The sequence below is a fragment of the Eriocheir sinensis genome, chromosome 58 (genome assembly GCF_024679095.1).
Source record: "Eriocheir sinensis breed Jianghai 21 chromosome 58, ASM2467909v1, whole genome shotgun sequence".
NCBI classification, from domain to species: domain Eukaryota; kingdom Metazoa; phylum Arthropoda; class Malacostraca; order Decapoda; family Varunidae; genus Eriocheir; species Eriocheir sinensis.
In genome coordinates, this window is record NC_066566.1 from 2,838,597 (window position 1) to 2,864,296 (window position 25,700).

Here is a 25,700-nt window from a genome sequence, read left to right on the forward strand (position 1 = left end):
CGTGGCTTTGTGTCCCTCCACCCCCTCCTGTGTGTGTGTGTGTATGTGTGTGTGTGTGTGTGTGTTCCTTCCTTCCCAGTGTCTCTCCTCTCTCTACCTCTCCATCCTTCCTGTTGCTTCTCTCTTTCTCTCTTCCGTCTTTCTCCTCCTTTTATCATTTTCCTTTCCTTTTCTTCCTTTCTCTTCCCTTTCCTTCCTTTTTCTCCTCTCTCCCTTCCTTCTTTTCCCTGTCATCCTCCTCCCTCCCTCCCTCTCTCCCTGTTTCCCTTACCTTCCTTTCTTCCCTTCTCTTCCATCTCTTTTCCCTACCTCTAGTTCTTCTCTTCTCTCCCATCTCTTTGCCTCCTTTCCATCCTCCTCCTCCTCCTTCCTTCCTTTCTTCCTTCCCTCCTTAACCCTAACCCTCGACATACCGCTGCTCTTATCATGCTCGCGTGAGAAGGATCGGAAACCATGTGTCTGTCTCTCTCTTTATACGATCAGATCCCTTAAAAAAAACAGCTGACTCCTAATGATGCAGGGGTGGGGAGGGGAGAGAGAGAGAGAGAGAGAGAGAGAGAGAGAGAGAGAGAGAGAGAGAGAGAGAGAGAGAATAGAAAAAAATAATAAAATGAATAAAAGAGAAAGAGTTGTGAAGAATTAAAGAAAAGAACGAAAGAGAATAAGAAAACAAGAGAGAGAGAGAGAGAGAGAGAGAGAGAGAGAGAGAGAGAGAGAGAGAGAGAGAGAGAGAGGACAGGCCTCCAACAAGGGTAAAGAGGCTCAAGAAAGATGATAAATGATGCAGAGAAGGGATGCTAATGACTCTCTCTCTCTCTCTCTCTCTCTCTCTCTCTCTCTCTCTCTCTCTCTCTCTCTCTCTCTCTCTCTCTCTCTCTCTCTCTCTCTCTCTTCACATAGGATAGGAAGGAGGAGGAAGAGGAAAAGGAGGAGGAAAAGGAGGAGGAAGAACTAAACAGGTGGAGAGAGAGAGAGAGAGAGAGAGAGAGAGAGAGAGAGAGAGAGAGGAGAGATCATAACGCTATCTTTATATGGATCACAACCCTCCTCTCTCTCTCTCTCTCTCTCTCTCTCTCTCTGCGCGTACATTAACACCACTCTAACTAAACCTATATCACCAATCTCACCAAAAGCACGCAAACACAGTATTTTTTAGACCTTCAACACGCGGGGGACACAATCTGTAAACATAAGATGCCTTTAACACGTTGCTCCCATTAAGAGAAAAGAAGAATGTTAGAGAGAAGAGGAGAGCGAGAAGAAAAGAATGACCTAAGTTTGTTCCAGAGGTGTGGTCATCTAGTCGGCTGCAGCATGTTATACAAAATATGGATGCCTATAACACTCCGCTCCCATAAAGAGAAAAGATGAATGTTAGAAAGAAGAACGAGAAGAGGAGAATGAGTTAAGTTTGTCACACAGAAGCCTTGATCCAATCGGTTGCCACAGGTATGGGCGTCAGGGAGGGATAGGGGAGGAAGGAAGGCAATTGTCCCCCTTTGAAAATCTGTTATATTCCCGTGCACGTTCTCACAAGTTATTCGTCATTGGCCACAAGTTATAAGGTCAACCACCCCGGCGTCTTGAAGGGTTAGCCTGACACTGCTAACCGCTCCAACTTGTCACACGGTGTAACGCCCCCGAGGGAAGCGTCACATCGGGTGAGTGGATGGCGGGCGCCCCCACCCACCACGGGGGAAGGGAGAAAGAATGGAAGAGGAAGAAAGAAAGAAACAACGAGAAAGGAAAGATAATCGACAGGGAAAAAGAATAAAATGAATAAGAGAGAGAGAGAGAGAGAGAGAGAGAGAGAGAGAGAGAGAGAGAGAGAGAGAGAGAGAGAGAGAGAGAGAGAGAGAGAGAGGGGGAAACATGAGAAAGAACGACAGAGCAAATTAAAGAAAGACAGAATAAGTAAATAAATACCCTGAAAAGAGGAAGCAGAACAAGGGCTCATCTAAACAAACAAACAAACAAAAAAGAAAGATACGCCCACAACGCTGTCTAGATGCTTCCCTCTTGAACGACTGAAACTCACACGAGAAAAAAAAGAAATAAATACAAGCTCGCGTGGAACAAGAGGTAACAAGAGGACAGAAGAGAGATTAGCCAACACGAGACACAGGGACATGTTGTGACAGGGAGATAACCGTTGTTTACGCAGCCTCTTCAGGATGGGCTGATCTTTATAAGCCTAATGTTGTTATTCGCTGTTTGTTAGCCTCGTCATCTCCCGTATTTCAACTCCTTTTCCTTATACAACAACGCCTAAGGAAGGAATAAGTCTCTCTCTCCATATCTATCTATCTATCTGTCTACCTACAAGAGGCTGGGGTGATCTTCCTTATAGCCTATTGTTGTGCTTCGCTGTTTGTTAGCCTCGTCATCTCCCGTATTTCAACTCCTTTTCCTCATTCAATAAACGCCTAAGGAAGGAATAAGTCTCTCTCTCCATATCTATCTATCTATCTGTCTACAAGAGGCTGGGGTGATCTTCCTTATAGCCTATTGTTGTGCTTCGCTGTTTTTAGCCTCGTCATGTCCCGTATTTCAACTCCTTTTCCTCATTCAATAACGCCTAAGGAAGGAATAAGTCTCTCTCTCCATATCTATCTATCTGTCTACCCACAAGAGGCTGGGGTGATCTTCCTTATAGCCTATTGTTGTGCTTCACTGTTTGTTAGCCTCGTCATCTCCCGTATTTCAACTCCTTTTTCTCATTCAATAAACGCCTAAGGAAGGAATAAGTCTCTCTCTCCATATCTATCTATCTGTCTGTCTACCTATCTCTCATATCTCCCGTATTTCAACTTTTTTTCCTCATACAATAACGCGTAAGGAAGGAATAATTCTCTATCTCCATATCTATCTATCTGTCTGTCTACCTATCTATCTATCTACTAAACAACTATCAATCAACTATCAACTATTCCTAATTCTACGTTCTTTCATCAACGCCAACTATATAGACTCCCTAATTTTTAACGTTTTTACATTAACGCCACTATGATAGACTCCCTAATTCCACTCGTTCTGCTTACATCATCACCAACCATCTACTGTCTTTCTATCTACCTATCTATCTATCTATATCGAATTGCGTGTGGACAGGAAACTCCCGGTAAGGAAAGTTGAGCCAAAAATCACGCACGGATATAGAATAGAACACGTCATCGCTCTTTGTTCCTCGCTCCCTCGCACCTTCTCCTGTCCTTCAGCGCCTCAGTACAGCTTTATTTTTGCACGCTGGAGCCGCCACAAGGAATCTAATGGCCTTCTCGAGTGAGCCACAATAAGGAATCTAATGGCCTTCTCGAGTGAGCCACAATAAGGAATATAATGGCCTTCTCGAGTGAGCCACAATAAGGAATCTAATGGCCTTCTCGAGTGAGCCACAACAAGGAATCTAATGGCCTTCTCGAGTGAGCCACAATAAGGAATCTAATGGCCTTCTCGAGTGAGCCACAATAAGGAATCTAATGGCCTTCTCGAGTGAGCCACAATAAGGAATCTAATGGCCTTCTCGAGTGAGCCACAATAAGGAATCTAATGGCCTTCTCGAGTGAGCCACAATAAGGAATCTAATGGCCTTCTCGAGTGAGCCACAATAAGGAATCTAATGGCCTTCTCGAGTGAGCCACAATAAGGAATCTAATGGACTTCTCGAGTGAGCCACAATAAGGAATCTAATGGCCTTCTCGAGTGAGCCACAATAAAGAATATAATGGCCTTCTCGAGTGAGCCACAATAAGGAATCTAATGGCCTTCTCGAGTGAGCCACAATAAGGAATCTAATGGCCTTCTCGAGTGAGCCACAATAAGGAATCTAATGGCCTTCTCGAGTGAGCCACAATAAGGAATCTAATGGCCTTCTCGAGTGAGCCACAATAAGGAATCTAATGGCCTTCTCGAGTGAGCCACAATAAGGAATCTAATGGACCTCTCTGGCTACCCGCGATAAAGAATCTAATAATGGTCTTCTCAAGCGCCATAGTACCAGGAAAAGGGTGTCTATCTATGAAGGGACAGACTCGTGGGAACTTAGGCCCAGTTTCACAGTTCCCCATGATGGGTTAGTAAGCTCCCAAACCAATACCAGAGCCTTCGAAATTTCCTTGTATAGTGTCTGGTGTTTATATTTAAGTTCACAAATTTGATGAAACTATACGGGAAAAGTCTTGTGTATTTAGTGTGGCAGCGAAGACCTCACCGTTTTGGATTGCATGGGATTCTATAGTTTGGTTCGGGCTGTTACGAAGACACTGTGTTGGACTGTGAAATCGCCTCTGAATGTATATATGTAAATTTTGGGAAGGCGGTTTTAATAAGGTAATAGTGAAAGCTTGTCTCTTTTCTTGTGCCGTGAACTTCTAAATGACGCCCAAGATAAGGAGAATGAAAGCAATATGAGGAAATTCCGGAAATATTAAGTTGTACCTAATTTATACTGTCAAACTATAATAAGCGAATCTGCCAACAGGGATGATTGTATACGAAGAACACCGTTGCCCGATTATCGTACTCAGAGCCTCTTATATACCGATTTCTGAGATATCACTATTACCAAAAAACACCAATAATTAACCATTTTAACGATAACTATATATTAAGGCAGTTATTGGGGTTGAGGAGGTAGTTTTGGGGGTCGGAAATCGGCAAACATCGGAGGCTGGGTACGACAATCTGGCAGCAACGTTGGCGGGAAAGATGAATTACAGGTGAGGATGCAAAGACACCATATCCACGTCCTCGCCAGGGTGTTCTGCCTCCTGCTGGTGGTGGGATTGCTCTCCTGCGCCCTCCTGCTCATGTGGGGGACTAAGGTGAGTAACGGCGAGGGGTAATCTTAGTCTTTTATCTTTACCGGCGTCGCCATAAAGACACGCTTGAGGCTGACCGCTCGTGTCCATGTCAGAGAATGTTCACTCATAAAATAAAGGAGAATGACGGAACCAGATGGACATAAGGAATATAACCCTGCGAATCTTGTCTTTTTTATGGTATCTTCCTCAGTAAGAGTGACTGATGGATATATTACGCAACTCTCTGTTCATCTTTTCATCGCTTGGTAATGTCTTTCAAGTCTTGCTGTGTGTTGTTATTTCCTTCATCCTCTTGTATCTCTCGACACATCGCTTGGATATATATTTACTCTTGCTGTGTGTTGTTACCATATCTTCATTTTGCTACTTTTTCCGTACTTTGCTTCGTGGTTGGTATTGTTAAATGCTCCCACTCCTCACATCAACTACTTCCAAAGGCCAAAAATGAGGTTAATCGATTTCTAATGAGTGTTCTTTTAGGTTCACGGTACAGAAGAAGGTTCAGACTACCACCAGGGTCATAAAAGTACCCCTGGAAATGCCCTAAACTCCCACGAAAGACTAGTAAATTACGTGTCCTTGGGCGCAGAAATGTTTAAATATATGGCCCTCAGTTTTGCCGTCTGTGTCTATATTTCCAGATTCCGGAGTTTGAGGACGAGACTTGGGCGCGGCTGGCGGGTCCTCTGGCCGCTGACGACCCCAAAGTCCTACATATCCTACAGCAAAACTTCCTCGCGCCGCCCTCCTCGCTGCCTTACAACTTCTCAGACCCGAAAAGCCAGACAGGCGCCCACGACTTCAGTTGGCCCTGGATACACGACCAACTGGTGAAGCTCTTCGGCGGGCAGAAGGGCGGCTTCTTCGTGGAGGCGGGGGCGCTGGACGGAGAGTACCTGTCCAACACACTTTGGCTGGAGCGTAACTTAAACTGGACGGGGCTGTTGGTGGAGCCTGACGAGGAGAATTACAAGATGGTGACCTCGAAGCACCGCCGAGCCTGGACTTCGAACACATGTCTCTCGTCTGAAGCCTTTCCTAAGAGGACGATCATGGTCTCCCGACGTGTGCTGAAGGCTTCGACGTTTAAAGAGTTCTCGTGGGCGTTTCGGGGTCAGACGCACGAACTAAACATCGACTATCCAAACCAGAAGTCCCTGGAGGTGCACACAGACGCTTCCTTCGCCTGGGTCCAATGTTTCCCGCTCCTCTCCTACCTCCTCGCCCTCAACGTGACCACCGTCGACCTCCTCTCCCTCGACGTCCAGGGCACCGAGGAGGGCATTCTTAGCGCCTTCCTTGCCTCGTCGCGCGTCTCCGTCAGAGTATTGGTGGTTGAGGACGAGGACAAGACCTTCGACCACGCCTTGATGGCCTCGCACGGCTATGTCCTGGTGGCCTCGGACCTCGACCATGTATACGTAAAGAGGGGTGACCCAGCACTTTACGCCACCGATGTCAACACCACCACCACCACCATCACTATACCAGCGTCACCATCATCACCATCACCCCTCCCATAGTCGAAGTGTGATGTGAATAGTTTAAGACGAAAGTAGGCAAATAAACTGCTTTACATAATGGATAAAAGGGAAAACTAAGCAATTGAGTTGTTAGTGCATATATGATTGAAGGTCCCATCAAATTTATGGATGGGGAGGGAAGATGGCGAACAGTCTCAGGAGCTGCATGTCTGATGTGCTAAATTGAAAGGTATTTTTTTGTAGTCTCCTCGTACCCTCTTTTTAATTTGTTTTATTTATTTTTATTAGTTTTAATTCTCCTTATTAGTTCTGACCAGTAGGTGACGCAGAAAAGGACATATCCGTTTCATTTATAGATATTTTGCATGCACTTTCTACGCCAGTCTCCTCTGCTGTAAAAAATAAATAAATAAATAAAAAAAAACACTAGGATGATTTTTTTTTAGTGGCGAGCCCTTACGAGACAGGACGGACGCCAAGCATTCTGCGCCTATTGTAGTAAAGTCTTCCACCATCACCAATCAGGGTTTTAGCTACACCGCAGTTTACGTCATTGTTTGATTTCATGGTGATTACAGTTATCATGTATCAATAAAGTGGTCGGTCCATCTATATCTATGTCTATGCACACACACACACACACACTCGTATAAGTTAACTATCCAATCTTCGTTTAAATCACTGTCTTAGTAGAAAATCATAATCATAAAATCATAAAAAGTAAGAAAATCATAAGGATAACAGATGGACAAAAAGGTGACAGACTGGGAAATAACTTATATATAATGCCCAACGGAAGACCTCACCAGCTGGGATGATGAAATTGAGAAGTATATGGCATGTTTACATATACGTATCATATATGTTGCTTTTCTTATTATTATTTAATGTCCTTGTTTTCCCTTATGGGGTTGGACAGTCGATGAAGACGTCATTGTTCATTTTTGTGTGGAGCTGGACTTTTTCTGTCTCAGGATGCCCTTCCTGCCTGGTAACCTGTGTTTTTGGCTGAGGGCCCAGGTGGATTGCTAACGAGCTCCACCTGCCTGGTTTTGTAGTCAGAGCTGTCCTTAGGTGGATTGCCTACCATCACTAAGAGTCCCACCTGCCCGGGTTGGATTGGTGAAGTGGCAGGGTGAGTCCACACATTGGAGGGCCAAGCACACAACACTTCTGGGGCTCCAATCTGCTCTGAGATCCTCCAGAGATTTGGCCCGGCCAGCTACCAAGGGTGGCGGGAGGAGGCACTCTGAAGGTCTTGATAAGGAAGAGGCTGTGTACCGGCAGGAAGGACTTACCCACTCTGCCTTCTTATCGCTGGAGCTGTCCGGCAGATGCAGCTGAAAGCAAGAGATGGCAAGCAATCTCCTACCTCACCACAGCACTAGATGCATTCTCCATCCTGCTTACCCTCATATATATATTTATATATATATATATATATATATATATATATATATATATATATATATATATATATATATATATATATATATATATATATATATTTATATATATATACAAAAGCAGTGCCCATAAACTTCACATTTGAAGATTTAAAAAACAATGCAAGCAAAAAACTGAATTAGCAAAGTAAATTTTTATCTTTTAAGAGCTGTTTGGGGATGCCCAGCACCAAAATTAGAGTACAGAATAAAAGTGGGACTTCAATATCAATTATGCAGTAAATTTACATAAGAATAAAAAATCAACAATTGTATGAAACCAACTTCCAGGAAGAAAACTTTTCCTGAGGAGTAAGGTTTGTGATTCCTGAATGTTCAACAGAAACAGGAGACTCAGCAGTGAGGGACAGCAGCTCATTGTGGCCACCAGCAGGAAGGCGAGTGCTTCAGGCCAACACCTCAACCCTGCTGGCAGCTTAACCTCAGGAAGGTGACAGACAGATACTTTCTCATAGTTTATTTTGGAATGGCAAAAGATGGTAGAACATAGATCTTTTACGTCGTTTTCATGTTAAAATTGTTGGTTTCACTTATAATTTCCATACGAATATTGACTTTGGCTGATGGATCCCCATGAAAAATTTTAATTCATCAGAAAAGTGGTTGGCACTGATATTTGTTTCCTTGCCCCGAGCACAGACCCAACCTCTGGCTCCCCCCCCCACCAGGTGCCTGCCATGGTGTACTTATCTTACATAAATGCATCTTGGTTCAACAACACTAGAGCTATGGAAACATTAAAACAAAATATAATATATAGAATATAATTCATATCTGCAGGCAATATGAGAGTATACATTTTTTTTACTTATAATATTATTATGTATAAAGAATATTTTTATGATATACTTACACAAGTTTATGATACATAAGTCTTAGAATGCTAATGTCACATATCCAAAAATATACTTGAGGGCCAAAACAATAAACTAAAGTGAAGAAAACAGCAACAAGGTGATGGACTACCCCTACCTAGATAATGCTTGGTCCTGTCCTCTACCTCACTCTCTCTCTCTCCACCAGCATCAGTCTGGTGGCCTGGCAGCTGTGGCACTCACTGGTACGCCAGATTAAGACTCGGCTCAACGGGCCGTTCGTCTACCACACCCTGGATGTTAGGAAGGGGAAAAGGAAAACAAGAGACAAGGCTTCCACCCAGAAGGAAAAAGCACATTTTACATTAACATCAAGGGCGCCATCAGAGCCCTTCCCTCATGCTGTCAAAGGCGAACCACACAATCCTTGATCTTCCAAAATGTTCTCTTAATATCACAGTGGAAATGCCCAACACTACTAATTTTGATGCCTCAGACAAGCTGATACAGACTCAACGCCTCACGGGCCTTGCCTCCATGTCAGTCCTGTCACACCCAATACCTTGTCCTGTTTATGTTATTCATATCAAGAGTTATCCTGACCACTTTTCTGCAAATCATGGCTGCAAGATGGCTGCATGGAGTGTGCTCTCAGCTTCTAAAGGAGGACACTGGCAGCAGCCAATATCATTCAGGTCATGATTTACAGGAAAATATGAAAACATGAAATTTACAGAAAAAGAGGCATTTCAGTGCTCAAACTGAAGCTTCAGTTTTTAAGTTTAGAATGATCATCCTGTGATTGTGTTTACTGTGGGGTCCTCCAGATGAAGGACTGCTGAGTGACCCCTACACATACACGCACACACGTACACACACACGCACACACACACACCTGTGGGTGGGCCACAGCGTGCCACAACACCAAGTGGGACAAGAGAAACACCCCGATACACCAAAGCGCCATTTGCTGGAGAGCACTCTACTGATACCAGATAAAAAAGAGCTAATACATACATTATAATATATTTTGATTCATATAAAATAATCTGCCATCTTTTATGATTACTGAATATTTTATGTATATATGTATATGAACTTACAAAATACAGTTTGGACACTATTCTCTCCTGTCGGGCATCTCCCTCAGGCCGCCAGCAGGAGCAGAGGGTCTTGCAAGGCTCCTCAGCACAGGACAACATCACAGTCTAGCACCACCAGCCTGCACCAGTCCTCCCACAACCACCTCAAGAATTACTCCCAACATTAACAACCAACCCCTCGTCACCCTCTAAGCTCACCCGGGCCGAGGCAGTCCTCAGCCGCACCTACGGTAATTTCCTATGTCTTCCCCAAACGCCCGGTGGAACATCTGCCGAGCTGACTGCTGCCGCTGGCGCTCGGAACCACACTCGGAGCATCGTCCTTTCCCCTACGACTTTCATCATCACCTCTATGACCTCCACACTACTCCATGACTTGAGACGCTTTAATTCAGGAAAAAAATATATATGTGGTTCTACACAAAAAGTGATGGCTGAAAACCCACCAACAGGAACTGACCTTGGAAAAATTGCTACCCACAGTCAAGCGATTCTGGTCACCTTGATGATACTTGCGATACTTGCAGTGAATAAAAGAAAGAGGGACGTCACATCCACAGGAGAAAGGGTCCCTGACTGAAGGAGTGTGCGGTGGTGGTAGTGGCGACGTAGAGGAACAAACGAACGAACACACTCCTTCCCTACACCCAAAAAGACACCACACAGAGAGCAACAGTAACTAACACCCAGCCAAGGAATCGTCAACATAAAAAAATATATTAACATTAATAATAATAATAATAATAATAATAATAATAATAGTGTAGTAGTGCACAGGAGGTGATTAAAGTGTCAAGTGTTACCCCAGTTACATAAAAAGAATCAATTAACTACACCAACTCCTATTACCTCATCGCCGTCTCCTCCTCCTCCTCTCCTACGTGAACGCCAGCTCTTCGTCCTGACCATAACAGAATATAATGCCCTGGAGCTAAATACTGTTGACATGGAAATATATCCACCACTTATTGCACCAACAGGAATAAAGCACAAGAAAAAATACTGTGATACCTAACAAAGCTGAATGTAGCAGCCCAATCAGATGCAAGCCACGAGTGAGCCATCCACTTGAGCACAGGAGCAGCACACAAACCACTATTGAGCACCAGTGTTGCAACATTTAGCATCCAGAGGCAGTGGAAACATAGACAAAGAGACCGATCAACTGAACCCAGGTGCCATGTTTTACGACTGCTGGCAAGGTTATGTATGACAGTGTGGTTCCTAAGTACGTCTGGGGTATACAAACACAGAACTAGCAGTGGCAGCTATTTTTGGTCCATTATTACAAAGTTGGGGAACTTAAACTAGAAACGGGTGACTATATGCAGATTTCAGTTCACGGAATGTGAGTCAAATTTACTCGGAACATCTTGGAGAAGAGAGAAAGTGTAGTCTTCGTCAAATGGAGACTTTTTAAGGTTTATAAATCAAGTCTGACTACTATATAAAACTAATTTTCACAACATCTTAAACAACACATCAGACAGCACAGAGTATCAAGCAAAATGTTGTCCGCTAAAAATACACTTTGGGAAGCAGGTTTTTTTCGCAACTTCACAAAAATCAGCACCTCATAAAGTGAACGAGAGTACAGTGATACACTCGGCAACGACAGTAAACATTACTTGTGCACACACAGCCTTAATGGTTCTAGAGGTGTCACTGGACCTCCCGCGCCGGAACAAGGGGGCCGCAGCGGCAGCTTCAGTGACAGCCCTGTCAGCTACACGGGTACCAAAAGTCTTCTCCAAAGTTCAACATTATAAAGGGAACTAAGGTTTTGTATAAAAAGATATTCATACAAGCAAATTATATACCTGTAAATATTTGTAAATCATACTTGGGTTGCAGTGTACCACTTTACTCTCAGGGTTCGAGCCACCTGGCTCTGCTGGCCACACCATCCGTGGGCAGGTTCAGCCAATATCTTCACTGCAGGATAAATCTGGTTACCTTCAAAGAGAATATAAAAACACAGTGACGATAGCAGCCATGATGGGTTACCGGCCGTGGTCGGGCGCCACGAAGTGATGCAGCCCAATGGCCGCGAAGGCGCAGAACAGAGAAAACATGGCCAGGATGACGGCAGCCTTCTGCTGATCACTCAGCCGCTGCCACTGGAACCCAACATCCTGCAGGCACGGTCGGGAGGGTGAGCATTAAGGGAGGGAGAGAGTCATGCACACAAACACATTCAGGGATGCATGAAAACAGGCACACATACACACGTTTATCAGATCCTTCCATCAGTCTAGTAAACAAGTAAACTAAAAAGTATAAGAAATATATGTAAATAAAGTCAATTCTCTGACTGATATTTTATAGACTTGTAGCTAAAGTCCTTCATAACCGACAACAACAAAGAAATTAAAGGGGCACATACATCATAGATTTCATAACAATTTCATCATACGAAAATTTTCTAACAATCATTTTAGAACAAAACAATAAGTAAAGAAGCAGGATGCAACAGAATGAAGGAAAAGGTGAGGGGAACACACCTGAGAGGCATTCACTGCTGGTTTAACGGTGGTGACTGGGGCAGGCTTAGGGGTGTTGAAGAGGGTTGGGGATGAGTACGCCCCAGTCATGGTCTCCCCGTTGGTGCACACACGCACGCCACACACTCGCACATAGTAGCCCGAGTGAGGGTCAAGGTGAGTGAGGGTGTGGGAGGTCTCGGAGCCAGTGTAGACCTGAAACAGAACGGAGGGAGTGAAGCTTAACACAGTGCTGAGAGCGTTGGGTTTATCGATGAATTGGTGGCTGGGTTGATTACGGAATTGATGGCTGGATTTATTACACAATACATGGCTGGGTTTAATAGGATATGATGGTGAGAGAGGTTCCTAGTTTGTGCCTGATACAGTACAGAAAATTCACTCATATTCAGAATCTACTGCCTGATAATAAAAAAATTGCAAGTACTTAAGATTAGTAGAATAAGAAGGGAGGGACAATGCTCATAGAAGTCCGAGTGAATGATAAAGAAATAGAAATGTTCTGAATGGAAGCACAATACAATTCTATGCTACCAGTGAGTGTACATCTCCGAGGCAGCGACAACTATGAGAAGGAGGCACAGAATAAAGACAGTAATTGAAAAACTGAAGTAAAAATAGGATATCAGAAAAGAGGGGATGGAAGGAGACCAAAAATAAGAAAGGAAATAAAGCAGGAGGGGATACGGAAGAAGAGAAGTCAATCGCAGGACACTCACCACCGAGTAGTCCTGGTCCTTGCCCGCCTGCAGCATCTGGAGGCGGTACATGATGGAGTCCTCTCCGGGACACCTCACACTGCACCACTCCACCAGGTGGCCGCCCTCGGGTGTCTCGGTCACCCGGGGTGCTGCAAGGAAGAAAACAGGACTGATTGATTAATTGAGTTGTAGGAAAAACAAACAAACAAAACAAACAAAAAAATAAAAAATAAAAATAAATAAATAAATAAATAAATAAATAAAAAAACTAGTACACAATGGCTTGTAAATCAGACACTGAAAACACCAGAAATTAAAAGAAGAAAATTAAAAGTACACCAAAATTATATTATGGAAATAGTGGCATATCCTTAAAAATATTAGATGCATGAAAACACAACAAACAAAATAGTTTATAAATCTCACATATGATGAATGCATATGAAAAAAATACATATAAAGAAGGGCAAAGGAATATACAGTGGTCATATGGCACCTAATATGTTACACCTCATTTAAAATCGCAAAATTATAAAACTTGAGGTGCATAACAAAAATCTAAAACTAATATAAACGTGACAACCATTGACAGTATAGATGAAAACAGGAGGGGAGCAAGTTTCCCAAGCTGGCTCTGTACCCCAACGCTTTACGAACTAAACTTTGCTACTGGGAGAGAGCAGAACGCTGGCTAGCAAAATGTTGATTCACAGACTGACCTTACGCGTTTTTATAAGACTCCCAATTATTGTCAAAAGCATGTCTTAGGCCTTATTTTGCCCATGGTATGCCTCCTATGACCCACCCCAATTTTAAGGACTAATGGGGTGTTGCGTACCTTTGATGAGGGGCGGGGGAGCCTTGGTGGTGGAGAGAGAGGCGATGGGGGAGAAAGGTCCCGTGCCGGCCTCATTGCTGGCACAGATCCTGAGGTGGTACTTGGTGTTCTCTTCAAGCCGAGCAACCTTGTAGTTCTGGTTGGTCCCGCTGTACACCTGGTAGAACCTGTCAAAGGGGGCGAGGGAGACGGTGAGAAGGAATAATGATGATGAGTAAGGTGAGATGGAAGGAAGGTGATGAATATGGTAAGATGGAAGAGTTAGCAATGAGCATAGTGAGAAAGCAGAGTAGTGATGAGTATGGTGAGATGGCAGAGTGATGATGAGTATAGTGAGTTGAAAGGTGATGAGTATGGTGAGGAGGAGGAGTGGTGACAAGTATGGTGAGGTGGAAGGGAGCTCACAGGCAACCAAATTAGTGAGATTTTCAGGAACCAAGAGATTTTTTTTTTTTTTTTTGTGCCCTTGAGCTGTCTCCTTTATTGTAAAAAAAAAAATAATAATAATAAATAAAATAAAATAAAAAATGAAAGTAACAATCTTGTGTCAAATGCAATAGCTTTAATGTGTCAATAAAGCTTGAATAGTCTATCTGATTTTGACTACTGAACCCTCAACTCTCCTCTATGAACAAAACTTTTCCTTCACTGCCTATCACACCTTCCAATAGAGCTACAACTTTGAACTTCCACCATGCTGTAGAGACTGTTAGGCCGACATACTGGGCACACTATCAAGATTATAAGGAGAATATTTTTTTTAACTGTTCCCCAAAGCACTGTCAAGTCTTGCCTTAACCCCTTGACTGCGGATTTCCTACAAGAAGACATCACCAAGTAACAGGAATGGAACAAAAAGTGGCTGCTACAATCCAATGAAGAAAAATGTAAAGTCCTGCACCTTGGGAGGGGATATCCAGCATACCAATACCACATGGGAAACACTCCACTATCCATCACAGAGGCAGAGAAAGACCTGAGACTATTACCGCTACCAGTGAAAGCCAAATCTGTGTCAATCGCAGCGGACGGGTTAAAAAGTGTCATAACCGACTTACTCCTTGTTGCCATTGTGCGGGTTAGTGAACTCCATGTGCAGGGAGTAGGTCAGCATATCCAGGTTACGCCCATCACCCCACTTCAGCTTGAGGGAGTTGTAGGACGCCTTGACCAGCTCCAGGGTCGGGGGTGCTGGCGGCAGGGGTCGGGTGGTCACCTTGTGGATGGCACTGAAACCCCCGGGCCCCACGCTGTTCATGGCTTGGATACGCACCCTGCACAGAGGACGAGGAAAAATGTTGTGTAATTAGTAATCTCATATTGGCTTCTAATCTTTACAAGAGCAACCCATATTGAAAGAAAAACTTGACTGTTTATGTTAATTTATCTGTTTCATCAAGATCATATTTTAAGTTCAAACAAGAAGACAACGAATGGAAGGAAAAAGTGGGACAGATGTATAAATTAAAAACAGCAAAACAGCACAGTGCATACAAATCACTCGGCACTACAAAGGTTGGTCAGGTTTTGAGAAATATATGATCGTGAGTTTAGACTAAGATGGATTTATATTCTTGTCAGTAAATGTGGTAAACACCTACATATTCAACCCACAAGTAGATATGCTATGAAATTTAACCCTGTAGCAGCGACGGGCCAAATTCGTAGCTTTACCGTGTAGCAGCGATGGGCCAAATTTGTGCCATGATATAAACCCCCCAAAATAGATGATGCATAAACTGATCACAAATGCTTTGATATATATTATGAAATGGCTTGTGTGAGTGATGATTTTTTCTCATTTTTCTCGCTTAGAGGGACCATTAAGAAACATGATCCCCGCTGCTACCGGGTTAAATGAATGGGTGTAACACAGTATAAAGGTCTATAGTGGTAGGAAAGTCTTGAGGTTAGTCCAAAGGGCCTCCACACTTCATACGCAATCTCCAGTCAAGCTATCAAACACCAAAATGGACAGGCGTAAATAGCTGTAAAGTAGCTGTAAATAAGTCTCATATTAATTTTAAGCACCTCTATATTTACGACACAATTCCCAGGCGAGCTATCAAACACCAATGGCAAGATGGACGGGCGTAGCATCACTCGAACTACTTATACATGACTTCAAGCCGTAAATAAGTCTCATATCTATTTTAAGCGCCTCTATATTTACGACACAATTCCCAGTCGAACTATCAAACACCAAGATGGACGGGCATAGCATCACTCAACCTACTTATACAGGGTCTCTGGCAGCAGGTCTGTGAGGGTGTGCTCGGTCTCCGGGCCCGTGGTGGTGACGGTGCGGTCGCCCACCTCTATGACGTAGTGGGTGATTGGGTCGCCGTGGTTGGCTGGCTCGCCCCACAGCAGCGTGATGGTGGTGGCCGCGGGGGAGGAGGAGATGTAGGCCACAGGGGCGGGGGGAGCTGCTGGAGTGGTGACAGTGGCGGGGGATGACCAGGCACTTACCCCGGCACTGTTACTACAGCAAACTCTGAGGGTGAGATAAAGTACGATGTGGTGAGTTATTGGGCAGAGATTCTTTATCCAACTCGAACCTTATAATTCTAGTTTGATTTACTTAATGATGCACACAACACACAAACTCTAATCATGCTATTCTTTAACCTGGTAGCAGCGACGGGCCAAATTTGTGGCTTTACCATGTAGCAGCGATGGGCCAAATTTGTGGCTTTACCATGTAGCAGCGATGGGCCAAATTTGTGGCTTTACCATGTAGCAGCGACGGGCCAAATTTGTGGCTTTACCATGTAGCAGCTCAGGTCCAAATTTGTGGCTTTACCATGTAGCAGCGATGGGCCAAATTTGTGGCTTTACCATGTAGCAGCGACGGGCCAAATTTGTGGCTTTACCATGTAGCAGCGACGGGCCAAATTTGTGGCTTTACCATGTAGCAGCGACGGGCCAAATTTGTGGCTTTACCGTGAAGCAGCGATGGGCCAAATTTGTGCCATGACTTAAACCCCCCAAAACAGATGATACATAAACTGATCACAAATGCTTTGATATATATTATGAAATGGTTTGTGTGAGTGATGATTTTTTCTCTTTTTGCTCGCTTAGAGGGACCATTAAGAAACATGATCCCCGCTAATGATACACAGAACACAAACTCTAACAATACTATTCTTTAAGGTAAGACAGTCATACAAGCTCTAGATTTCTCATTCAACTCATGCCCTCCACACACAACACACTGTACCTACTGACCCTTGACCCAAAGCCCTTCACCGACGCAGTTACTCACTTGAAGGCGTAAGTGGTGGCAGGGGACAGGTTCCGCACCTCCGTGGTGGTGGCTGATCCAGTGTAGGCGCTGGTGAAGGTCAGGTCAGACTCCGGGTCACCACAGGTCGAGGAGGACTCTGAGGACTCGGCATGAGGACAAGACACCTGTAGGGGAGCAGAGCGGGCCTGTGTGGTGACATAGGAGAGAGGGAGGAGGAAAGGGAGGGAAGACAAAATTTCAAAGTGAGATAAAAATTTGGAAAAACAAACAAAAAAACTAGTACACAATGGCTTGTAAATCAGACACTGAAAACACCAGAAATTAAAAGGAGAAACTTAAAATCACACCAAAATTATGTTGGATATGGAAATAGTGGCAGGTCCTTAAAAATATTAGATGTATGAAAACACTACGAACAAAATAGTTTGCAAATCTCACATATGATAAATGCATATGAAAAACATACATATAAAGAAGGGCAAAGGAATATACTACTAACAACTCCCCAATATGATACCTAAAAAATAATCAGTTAACAAAGACACAGACTTCATTTTCAACAACACCACAAAAATAATGAAAAACTAGTAAAAACAAAGCAATCATTTTCAACAGCATTCAAAGTAAAGTAAAAGTTAATAAAGACAGATCCATTATGGTCAACAGCACTCCCGGTAAATTAATACAAGTTAATGTGGAAATAACTGTAACTTCAACTGTACCTCGGCAATCTGAATCAAAAGAACAAACCACCAGCACGTCTCGGTGAACACTAAATAAAATAAAATCCACTCAACTCAAGAAACCGTCCAGCCCCATGAGGGAAAATATGGACATTGAAAAGAAGGGAAGAAGAAAACTAACTCAAGATCTTAACATTCCCCCTTTCCAACAGCAACAAAATACGCTTAATTAAAGAAGCCTCCCCCCACCCCCTTTCCAACTGTGCTCCCGTCCTCACCTCGGCAATCTGAACGCTGTACTGCTCAATCCCCGCCCCATTGTTGATCGGCTCCTCCCAGACCAGGTGTACGGAGTGGGGGCTGCGGCAGGCCAAGTGGGGTGGGTGGGGGGTGTCCGGCGGCCCTGCCCCGCTCACCACCTCCAGGGGCTCAGACCAGGGTCCCGGCCCGATACGGTTGACGCTCCTCACCAGGAAGATGTACGGTCGCCCCGGAAGGAGACTGAGGGAGGGAGACGGAAAGACTTAGGGCCATATCATTAGACACTTCAACACAAGTACACATAATTGACCAGGCTTTCGTAGGAGTTTTGGGCATTTCCATGGGTAGTTTTGTGACCCTGGTTGTAGTTTGACCCTTCCTCTGTACCATGAACCTAAAGCATCCTTATCCACTCTATGTGTTGGTTGGATCCAGGCAAGACAGATGAACACGTGAATGCCTTTAGAGAATTATGCTAGGTTTGCTGAGGCACCACTGCAGGAGTTCAAGAAGCAAGATGAGGAAGCTAAGGATATACAAAGTGAAATATCCAGATAAATGGTACTGCACTTCATGTGGCAGTGCGGTTTAAAGCATGAAAGAAGGCATGTTGGGTGCTGCCTCCCGGCCCTCACCTGGCAACGGTGCACTCGTGGTCGCGGCCACAGTACACCTGGCGGCGATCGTTGTCGGGGGCGGTCATGTCTATGTGGAACTCCAGCACGGGGGCGCCGCCGTCATACTCTGGGTCGACTGAAACACCACACACAAATGAATGATTTTTAGCTCAGTGTTTTGTGTCACAATGTAACTTATGATCAAAATATAAAGGTACAGATTAGCGAATCAGTGAAAAAATGAAGTGCAATGAAAGTTTGCTCCTGTAACTCTAGAACATCCTGCTTTTGCAAGGCGGTGCTAACAACTGACACTTCATCTGTTCATGTACACAGTTCTTGTAGCGTTGGCAAGCACTGCTTCCATACAATACACTTGAATAAAAAACATAATAATAATGGTTACATTTAAATACATTACAATAATTTACAACAAAGTAGAACTATGGTGGAATTATGACGACAGTGAAGCCAAAGTCACTGATGCAATGATGAGAGACACTCACTCCACTTCAGCTGCAGCTGGGAGGCCTTGGGCTTGCCTAAGAGGCGTGGCGGGTGACACACGCCCGGACACACTGCCTCGGTGGTCACCGTGGACACCTCGCTGTAGTCACTCTTGCCTCCGGCACTCTTGCACTGCACCCGCACGCGGTAGTTCTTCCCTGGACTCAGATCGGTGCACTCGGCCTCCATCTTCTCCCCGGAGTATATGCACTCAAACCCTGAAGAAAGAACAAGTATTACTGCTTTGTCAACACTAACATTAAGCAAGAAAGGATACTCTTTAAGATTTGAATAATGGGGTTTAGAAACTAGAATGGAGTTAAAATGGATACTGGCTTTTATTTCCCTATAATATACATAAATAAATTAAGGCCTGAAAGTGGAATGGAACACACAATACCAAGTAAAGGCAAGGGATAAACCTTAACCCAAGTTCATCCACATTTCAATCATAAGAAATTGGCAACAATGACAAACTGTCCTGTAATACTGTTAATACATCTGATACACATTTTGCTGCAGAGTAGACACTTATGCCATGCTAATATATTTATCTGCTAGAAAGCCTCATGTCAACAAATACCAAACAATTAGGCGATACTTTACTAATCCTCTTCCCTTTCAAACACAAAGGCAAAATTCACCCAAGAAAATACTTCTTACCTGAACCGCGGTCAAACTCTAGCCTGTAGGAGGTGATTTGAGAACCGCCGTTGTCAACAGGAGGACCCCATGTGACTATGAGCCTTGATGACTTGGGTCGACCCTTGACTGAGGGGGGCGAGGGGGGCTTGGGCCGGTCAGGCAGCGTAGGATACGTAGTAACCTCAGAGAATGGCGATGAACCCTCGTCATTGTGAGCGCACAGCTGCCGGAAGAGAGGCGGACCAATGAAGGAAAAGGTTAGATAAAAAAACTGGGTGGGGTTTGTGCTAGTAGTAAAATTTCTCAATAGGTCATCATTATCCCCTCGGCAACGCATTTTAGTTCACCACGGATGTTTAAGTGAAGCGTGATTTTCTGAAATGTTTAGAGTTCTCAAATCCTTGTGTGCAAACTAACATGGTGTGACTAAAGGAGCGAGTCTTTTAGTGATCAATAAGTCCACTGATTCATGACCAATTTGGGCTAAAAATAAAATTCAAAACTATAACATTATTATTTTTATATTTATATCAATAAATAAATAAGCAAATGAGTCTTGCTCCAAAGGTTTTGAAGGGCAAGTCAAGTAGACAGAAACACCTACCCTGAACTTGTAATAAGTATTTCTCCTCAGTCCTTGGCACACAAATCTGGTCTCCTGGCCATTGTACACGGGCTGGAAGCCGTAGCCGTTGAGGGAATCTTCCATCTGTAGGGTGTAGCTGTCGTCTGTGGGCCTCTTGGACCAGCCCAGACTGAGGTAAGTGACTGAGGCGTAATCAAGGGTGGGTGCAGGCGGCTGGCTGGGCACCACCCCGCTGGTGAAGGCCACAGTCTCGGGGCTGTAATCACTGTGGGCAGAAAATAATTATCATTTTCATTTCTGGAGGGGTTGATGGACTAACAGACAGCATCACAATAAAAATATTCCACACAGGTCTCCTAAAATTCTTCAAAATCAGCAGGAAACACATCTATACAAAACTCCTAATTGATCCTTTGTTAGGGTTATGGTGTGTGAAGTGAAGCTGAGTGTGTGTGCCAAGCTATGTATTGTGCCGGAACTCATCAACACATCTTTGACCCTCGGCCTGTGTTGGGTGAGAGCCCTTAATCAGTATACACAATCCTACAAACTATACTGCAGTCTGCATCTAAATTACCACACATACACAACACACATGAATATGAAATTTTTATTGATGTGAAATTAGTCTGTCCAACCAATTAACAACTTTTTAGTCATGTATATAAACCTGAGAGTTAGAGAAAAGGATGAGGCACAGGCACTCACACCCACCACCAGCACCCCTGCCCCTCACACCCGACACCACCCCTGCCCCTCACACCCACCACCACCCCTGCCCTTCACCCCCACCAGCACCCCTGCCCCTCACGTCCACCAGCACCCCTGCCCTTCACCCCCACCACCACCCCTGCCCCTCACACCCACCAGCACCCCTGCCCCTCACCCCCACCAGCACCCCTGCCCCTCACGTCCACCACCACCCCTGCCCCTCACACCCACCACCACCCCTGCCCCACACACCCACCTCTTGCCCAGGTCATTGACAGCAGCCAGGCGGACTTTGTAGCGGGTGTTGGGCTGGAGCTTGGATATGGTGTGCTGCTTGTTCTTGCCGCGGTACACCTCCGTCCACTCCCCGCTGCCGCTGCACAACTCCAGGATGAAGGCGGTGATCCGGGAGCCGTTGTCCTTCAGGTGGTTCGTGGTCCACCTGGCGGGAAGACACAATGTTAGTGCTTGGTGGAACCTAATTTAATTCTTTTTGGTAACTTTATTCATTTTCTAACCCCCTTGGATGTGGACCTACAAGAAGACATCACCAAGCTACAGGAGTGGAACAAAAAGCGGCTGCTACAATTCAATGAAGAAAAATGTAAAGTCATGCACCTTAGGAGGGGAAATCCAGCATACCAATACATGGGAAACACTCCTCTATCCACCACAGAGACAGAGAAAAGACCTGGAGTGCCTGGCATGCAAGCATGAATATGAATGGATATCCAGTAATGAAACACTCCTCTATCCACCACAGAGACAGAGAAAGACCTGGGAGTATATGTTACCAGGCTACAAGTGAAGGCCAAATCCGTGCCAATCGCAGCGGATGGGTTAAAGACTCACCTAAACTGAAGAGAGGTTTTCGATTTATGCCCCATCTTCGGGAGCTGCGGGGCGTCTGGCACTGTGGGTTCTGTTTGGAAGGACGTCACTCCGCTAGACTCCCCCCGCACACTCCCACACAGGCAGTGCAAACTGGAAGGAAGGGGGAAACATTCAGGGAGAGAAAAGGGCAAACTGGAAGGGAAGGGGAAGGATGGAAGTAAGGGTTTGAAGACCTTTTTTGAGGGAGGGCAAGTTAGGTTATAACAAAGACAAGAGTTCTCATCTAAGCCTGAACAGAAGACCTCCCGGTGCAAACACTTACAAGACCCTGTAGTCGGTGGCTGGCTTGAGGGTGGTGATGCTGAGCTGGGTGGTGCAGATGGTGTCGTACAGGATGTCGTTCAGGAAGACCTCGTATTGGAGCTCCGTCACAGCCAGCTCCTCCTGGTGCCCGCCCAGGTCCGGGGCCACCCACTGCAGGATGGCCTTGTGGGGCGTCACCTCCACCACCTGCCACGATAAGACGCAAGAATATTGAAGCAAACCAAGAAGTAGAAAAGGAAAGGGAAGAAAAAGAAGATAACGAAGATGGTGAAGATGCAGAAAAAGATGATGAAGCAGATGAAGAGGACGAAGAAAACAGAGAAGAGGAGGATGAAGAACACAAAGAAAATGAAGAAGAAAAAGACAAAAGAATAAAAAGAGAAGAAAAAGAAGAAAACGAACAACAAAAATAATAATACAAACTACACACAACTATTACTGAATCAGGAACACATTAAGAAAGAAAACCAAATAACCGCCTGGCAAACTCTTACCTTGGGGGGCTTGACCTGAGAAAGTAGATGTTGCAGGGTGTTGCGTGGGTCCTCACCATCCTCCCCTTGCACCTCCTCCTCCCCGACATTCTTCTTGGGCAAGGGTTCTGGGGGTACATCATACAACAATAACTTATGTATCCACCAAGTTCATGTATCATCACCTCATGTATTCACTGTTTGCAAATAGTGTCAAGTCATGTACTCACCAAATTCACGCAATATTAAATCATGTATCCATCACATTCTAACATTATCCAAGTCATGGCAGTATTGTCAGTGAAGTACGTGTGAGGTGACAATTTTCAAAGTACTACTAATGTAATTTAACACTGGCAATGCTACTTCTGCCGACAGCAACGAGGATACGGAGCCCTGTAACTCGAAATGCTAAGTACTCACACGACAGATATATTTCATTCATAACTAGGCCGCAACAATGGCAACAGTGATATTAATAAACCAGGAAAAGGGCTGACAATGAAATTCCGGCCCTTGTCCTATGATTAACAGGAACACACACTCAAGTGGGTGAGAGAGGCCCTTGTGTGTGTGTTGGGGAGGGCAAGTGGGGTATGGGAAGGAGGCAGGGAGGGAGGGGAGTGAAGGAGAGGGTGGGGGAGGAAGGGACGGGGGATGGTCGAGGCAAGTGGGGTATGGGAAGGAGGCAGGGAGGGAGGGGAGTGAAGGAAAGGGTGGGGAAGGAAGGGACGGGGGATGGTTGAGGCAAGTGGGGTATGGGAAGGAGGCAGGGAAGGAGGGGAGTGAAGGAGAGGGTCGGGGAGGAAGGGATGGGGGATGGTTAAGGCAAATGGGGTATGGGAAGGAGGCAGGGAAGGAGGGGAGTGATGGAGAGGGTCGGGGAGGAAGGGATGGGGGGTGTACCTTTCCTTGGCGGGAGGGAGGATGCAAAAGTGAAGGAGAGAAGATGAAGGAGGATATCTATTCTTGGGAAGGAAGGAAAGAGGGAAGGAGTGTGTGTACTTTTCTTGAGGGAGTTACGGGAGAGCAAAAGGGAGGGAGAGGGATTGCTACTGATCGACTGACTTCTATGTGGTATACTTTACACACATTACTGATGATACCACTGTAATTAATAAAGAAACACTTATTTTCATTGTACGGAGGGATAGACAGAAGGGATGGAGTAAGGAGGTGGGAAGTGCATGAGAGTGGAAGGAAGGTGGATAGGGAGGGACAGAAGATGAGATGGAGTAAAAGAATGGGAAGTGGCAGAGTGGAAGGGAGGTGGAAGGGAAGGACAGAAGATGGGATGGAGTAAAAGAGTGGGAAGTGACGGAGTGGAGGGAGGGTGAGAGGGGCAGAAGAAGGGATGACACAAGGGAGTGGGAAGTGACGGAGTGGAGGGAAGGTGAGAGGGGCAAAGAAGGGATGACACAAGGGAGTGGGTATGGAAGGGGAGTCTACCTTTCTTGGGCGAGAGGGGCGGGGTGCTGTGGATACTGCTGCTGCCAGACTTGGTGTTGGGGTGGGGCTGTCGAGGGTAGTACTTGGAGGTGCGGGTCGGCTTGTCACACTGACGGGGGTGTCGCTCGGCCTTCTGGTTGAACGGCGGAGGTGGAGAAGCTGCTGGGGGAGAAGGGTCATTAGTAGGGGATTCATAATGCATCTGTGGGTTAACCACTTGACTGTGGATTTCCTACAAGAAGACATCACTAAGCAGCAGGAATGGAACAAAAAGTGGCTGCTACAGTTCAATGAAGAGAAATTTAAAGTCATGGGCCTTGGGAGGGGATATCCAGCATACCAATACTACATGGGAAACACTCCACAAATGTCTCATTAGCATAATTATTGAATGGAGAGAGAGAAAATATAGTAAAATTCACGCCACTAATATTGAAAGATTGTGGACAAGATATATTACAAACTGAGTTATTTTACTGCCCAGGGGCGGTATTCTCAGACGGTTTCACCTCTTACATCACCTATTTCCAAAGGTTAAAAAGGAGATTAGTCTGGTTTTCATGAGTGCTTCTTCACAATCAAGGCATAAAAGAAGGGTCAAACTACCACCAGGGCCATTAAACTACCCCTGGAAATGCCCAAACCTTCTACAAAAAGCGTGACAATTAAGAGTGCTGGGGCGCCGAAACGTTTGAGAATGTGGCCCCAAAATAATTTCAATTCATTTATCCTCCTGTCATGATGTTAACAAGCAGGAATCCCATTCACTCCACTCATTCTCTTAACTAACTTCTTTCAATGGGGCGGATGAGTAAAAACTGTTTGGCTAAGTAACTTTCAATGCCGCATCCAAGGTCTTACGGTGAGGTCATACATGGAGGACATAGTTTCTAGTCACAAACTGTTTGGGAAGTTGTTTTCTGAGCGCCAAATAAGCTGCCTGAAGTGTGGGCTTGGGTTCCTCCACACACTACTCTTGATAGCCTGAATGATGTGTTGTGGTTGGCCGCACTTCTCGGAACGGCGCGGTTTATATTCAGGCAGTAAACTCATGGCAAAGATATTTATTCACTGGTATGTTGCAATCCTTCCCTTCCCCAGGCTTGTATTTATTTATTTTGCATTTTTTTTTTGGGTGTTACAGTGAAGGAAGGCCCACATTTTTTTTGGGTGTTACAGTGAAGGAAAGCCCACATTTTTTTTGGGTGTTACAGTGAAGGAAAGCCCACATTTTTTTTGGGTGTTACAGTGAAGGAAAGCCCACATTTTTTTTGGGTGTTACAGTGAAGGAAAGCCCACATTTTTTTTGGGTGTTACAGTGAAGGAAAGCCCACATTTTTTTTGGGTGTTACAGTGAAGGAAAGCCCACATTTTTTTTGGGTGTTACAGTGAAGGAAAGCCCACATTTTTTTTGGGTGTTACAGTGAAGGAAAGCCCACATTTTTTTGGGGTGTCACAGTAAAGGAAAGTCCACATTTTTTTGGGGTGTCACAGTAAAGGAAAGTCCACATTTTTTTGGGGTGTCACAGTAAAGGAAAGTCCACATTTTTTGGGGGGTGTCACAGTGAAGGAAAGTCCACATTTTTTTGGGTGTCACAGTAAAGGAAAAGTCCACATTTTTTG

At 44.8% G+C, this 25,700-nt stretch overlaps 2 protein-coding genes across 8 annotated transcripts in view; one reads left to right on the forward strand and one right to left on the reverse strand.

The window, feature by feature from the left end:
• The first annotated feature begins 3,739 nt into the window (after window positions 1-3,739).
• Window positions 3,740-6,688, forward strand: LOC126984974 (uncharacterized). Its single transcript, XM_050839205.1, has 2 exons — window positions 3,740-4,823; window positions 5,465-6,688. The coding sequence occupies exons 1-2, from the start codon at window positions 4,725-4,727 to the stop codon at window positions 6,344-6,346; spliced, it is 981 nt and encodes a 326-aa protein (XP_050695162.1). The 5' UTR covers window positions 3,740-4,724; the 3' UTR covers window positions 6,347-6,688.
• A 1,835-nt stretch (window positions 6,689-8,523) lies between these two features.
• Window positions 8,524-25,700, reverse strand: part of LOC126985044 (fibronectin type-III domain-containing protein 3a-like) — a 127,943-nt gene continuing 110,766 nt past the window's right edge. For 3 of the 7 annotated variants that reach the window (XM_050839312.1, XM_050839314.1, XM_050839308.1), the window contains 17 exons: window positions 24,078-24,239; window positions 22,650-22,756; window positions 22,154-22,341; window positions 21,850-21,981; window positions 21,254-21,439; window positions 20,305-20,551; window positions 19,719-19,923; window positions 19,055-19,273; window positions 18,567-18,684; window positions 17,949-18,171; window positions 17,006-17,172; window positions 15,971-16,231; window positions 14,793-15,008; window positions 13,735-13,901; window positions 12,915-13,045; window positions 12,196-12,390; window positions 8,524-11,826 (listed from right to left, as the gene is read on the reverse strand). In XM_050839312.1, coding sequence (XP_050695269.1) covers window positions 11,695-11,826; window positions 12,196-12,390; window positions 12,915-13,045; window positions 13,735-13,901; window positions 14,793-15,008; window positions 15,971-16,231; window positions 17,006-17,172; window positions 17,949-18,171; window positions 18,567-18,684; window positions 19,055-19,273; window positions 19,719-19,923; window positions 20,305-20,551; window positions 21,254-21,439; window positions 21,850-21,981; window positions 22,154-22,341; window positions 22,650-22,756; window positions 24,078-24,239 — 3,056 coding nt within the window. In that variant the 3' untranslated portion in view covers window positions 8,524-11,694. The remainder of the gene's footprint in view (window positions 11,827-12,195; window positions 12,391-12,914; window positions 13,046-13,734; window positions 13,902-14,792; window positions 15,009-15,970; window positions 16,232-17,005; window positions 17,173-17,948; window positions 18,172-18,566; window positions 18,685-19,054; window positions 19,274-19,718; window positions 19,924-20,304; window positions 20,552-21,253; window positions 21,440-21,849; window positions 21,982-22,153; window positions 22,342-22,649; window positions 22,757-24,077; window positions 24,240-25,700) is intronic. The other 4 variants (XM_050839313.1, XM_050839311.1, XM_050839309.1 and 1 more) reach the window with 3 other exon arrangements.

Bases quoted from the DNA above. Each gene is read 5' to 3' on its own strand.
- LOC126984974 (XM_050839205.1), top strand. From the start codon at position 4,725: ATGCAAAGACACCATATCCACGTCCTCGCCAGGGTGTTCTGCCTCCTG. The intron at 4,824-5,464 runs GTGAGTAACGGC...CTATATTTCCAG, and splicing joins TGCTCATGTGGGGGACTAAG to ATTCCGGAGTTTGAGGACGA.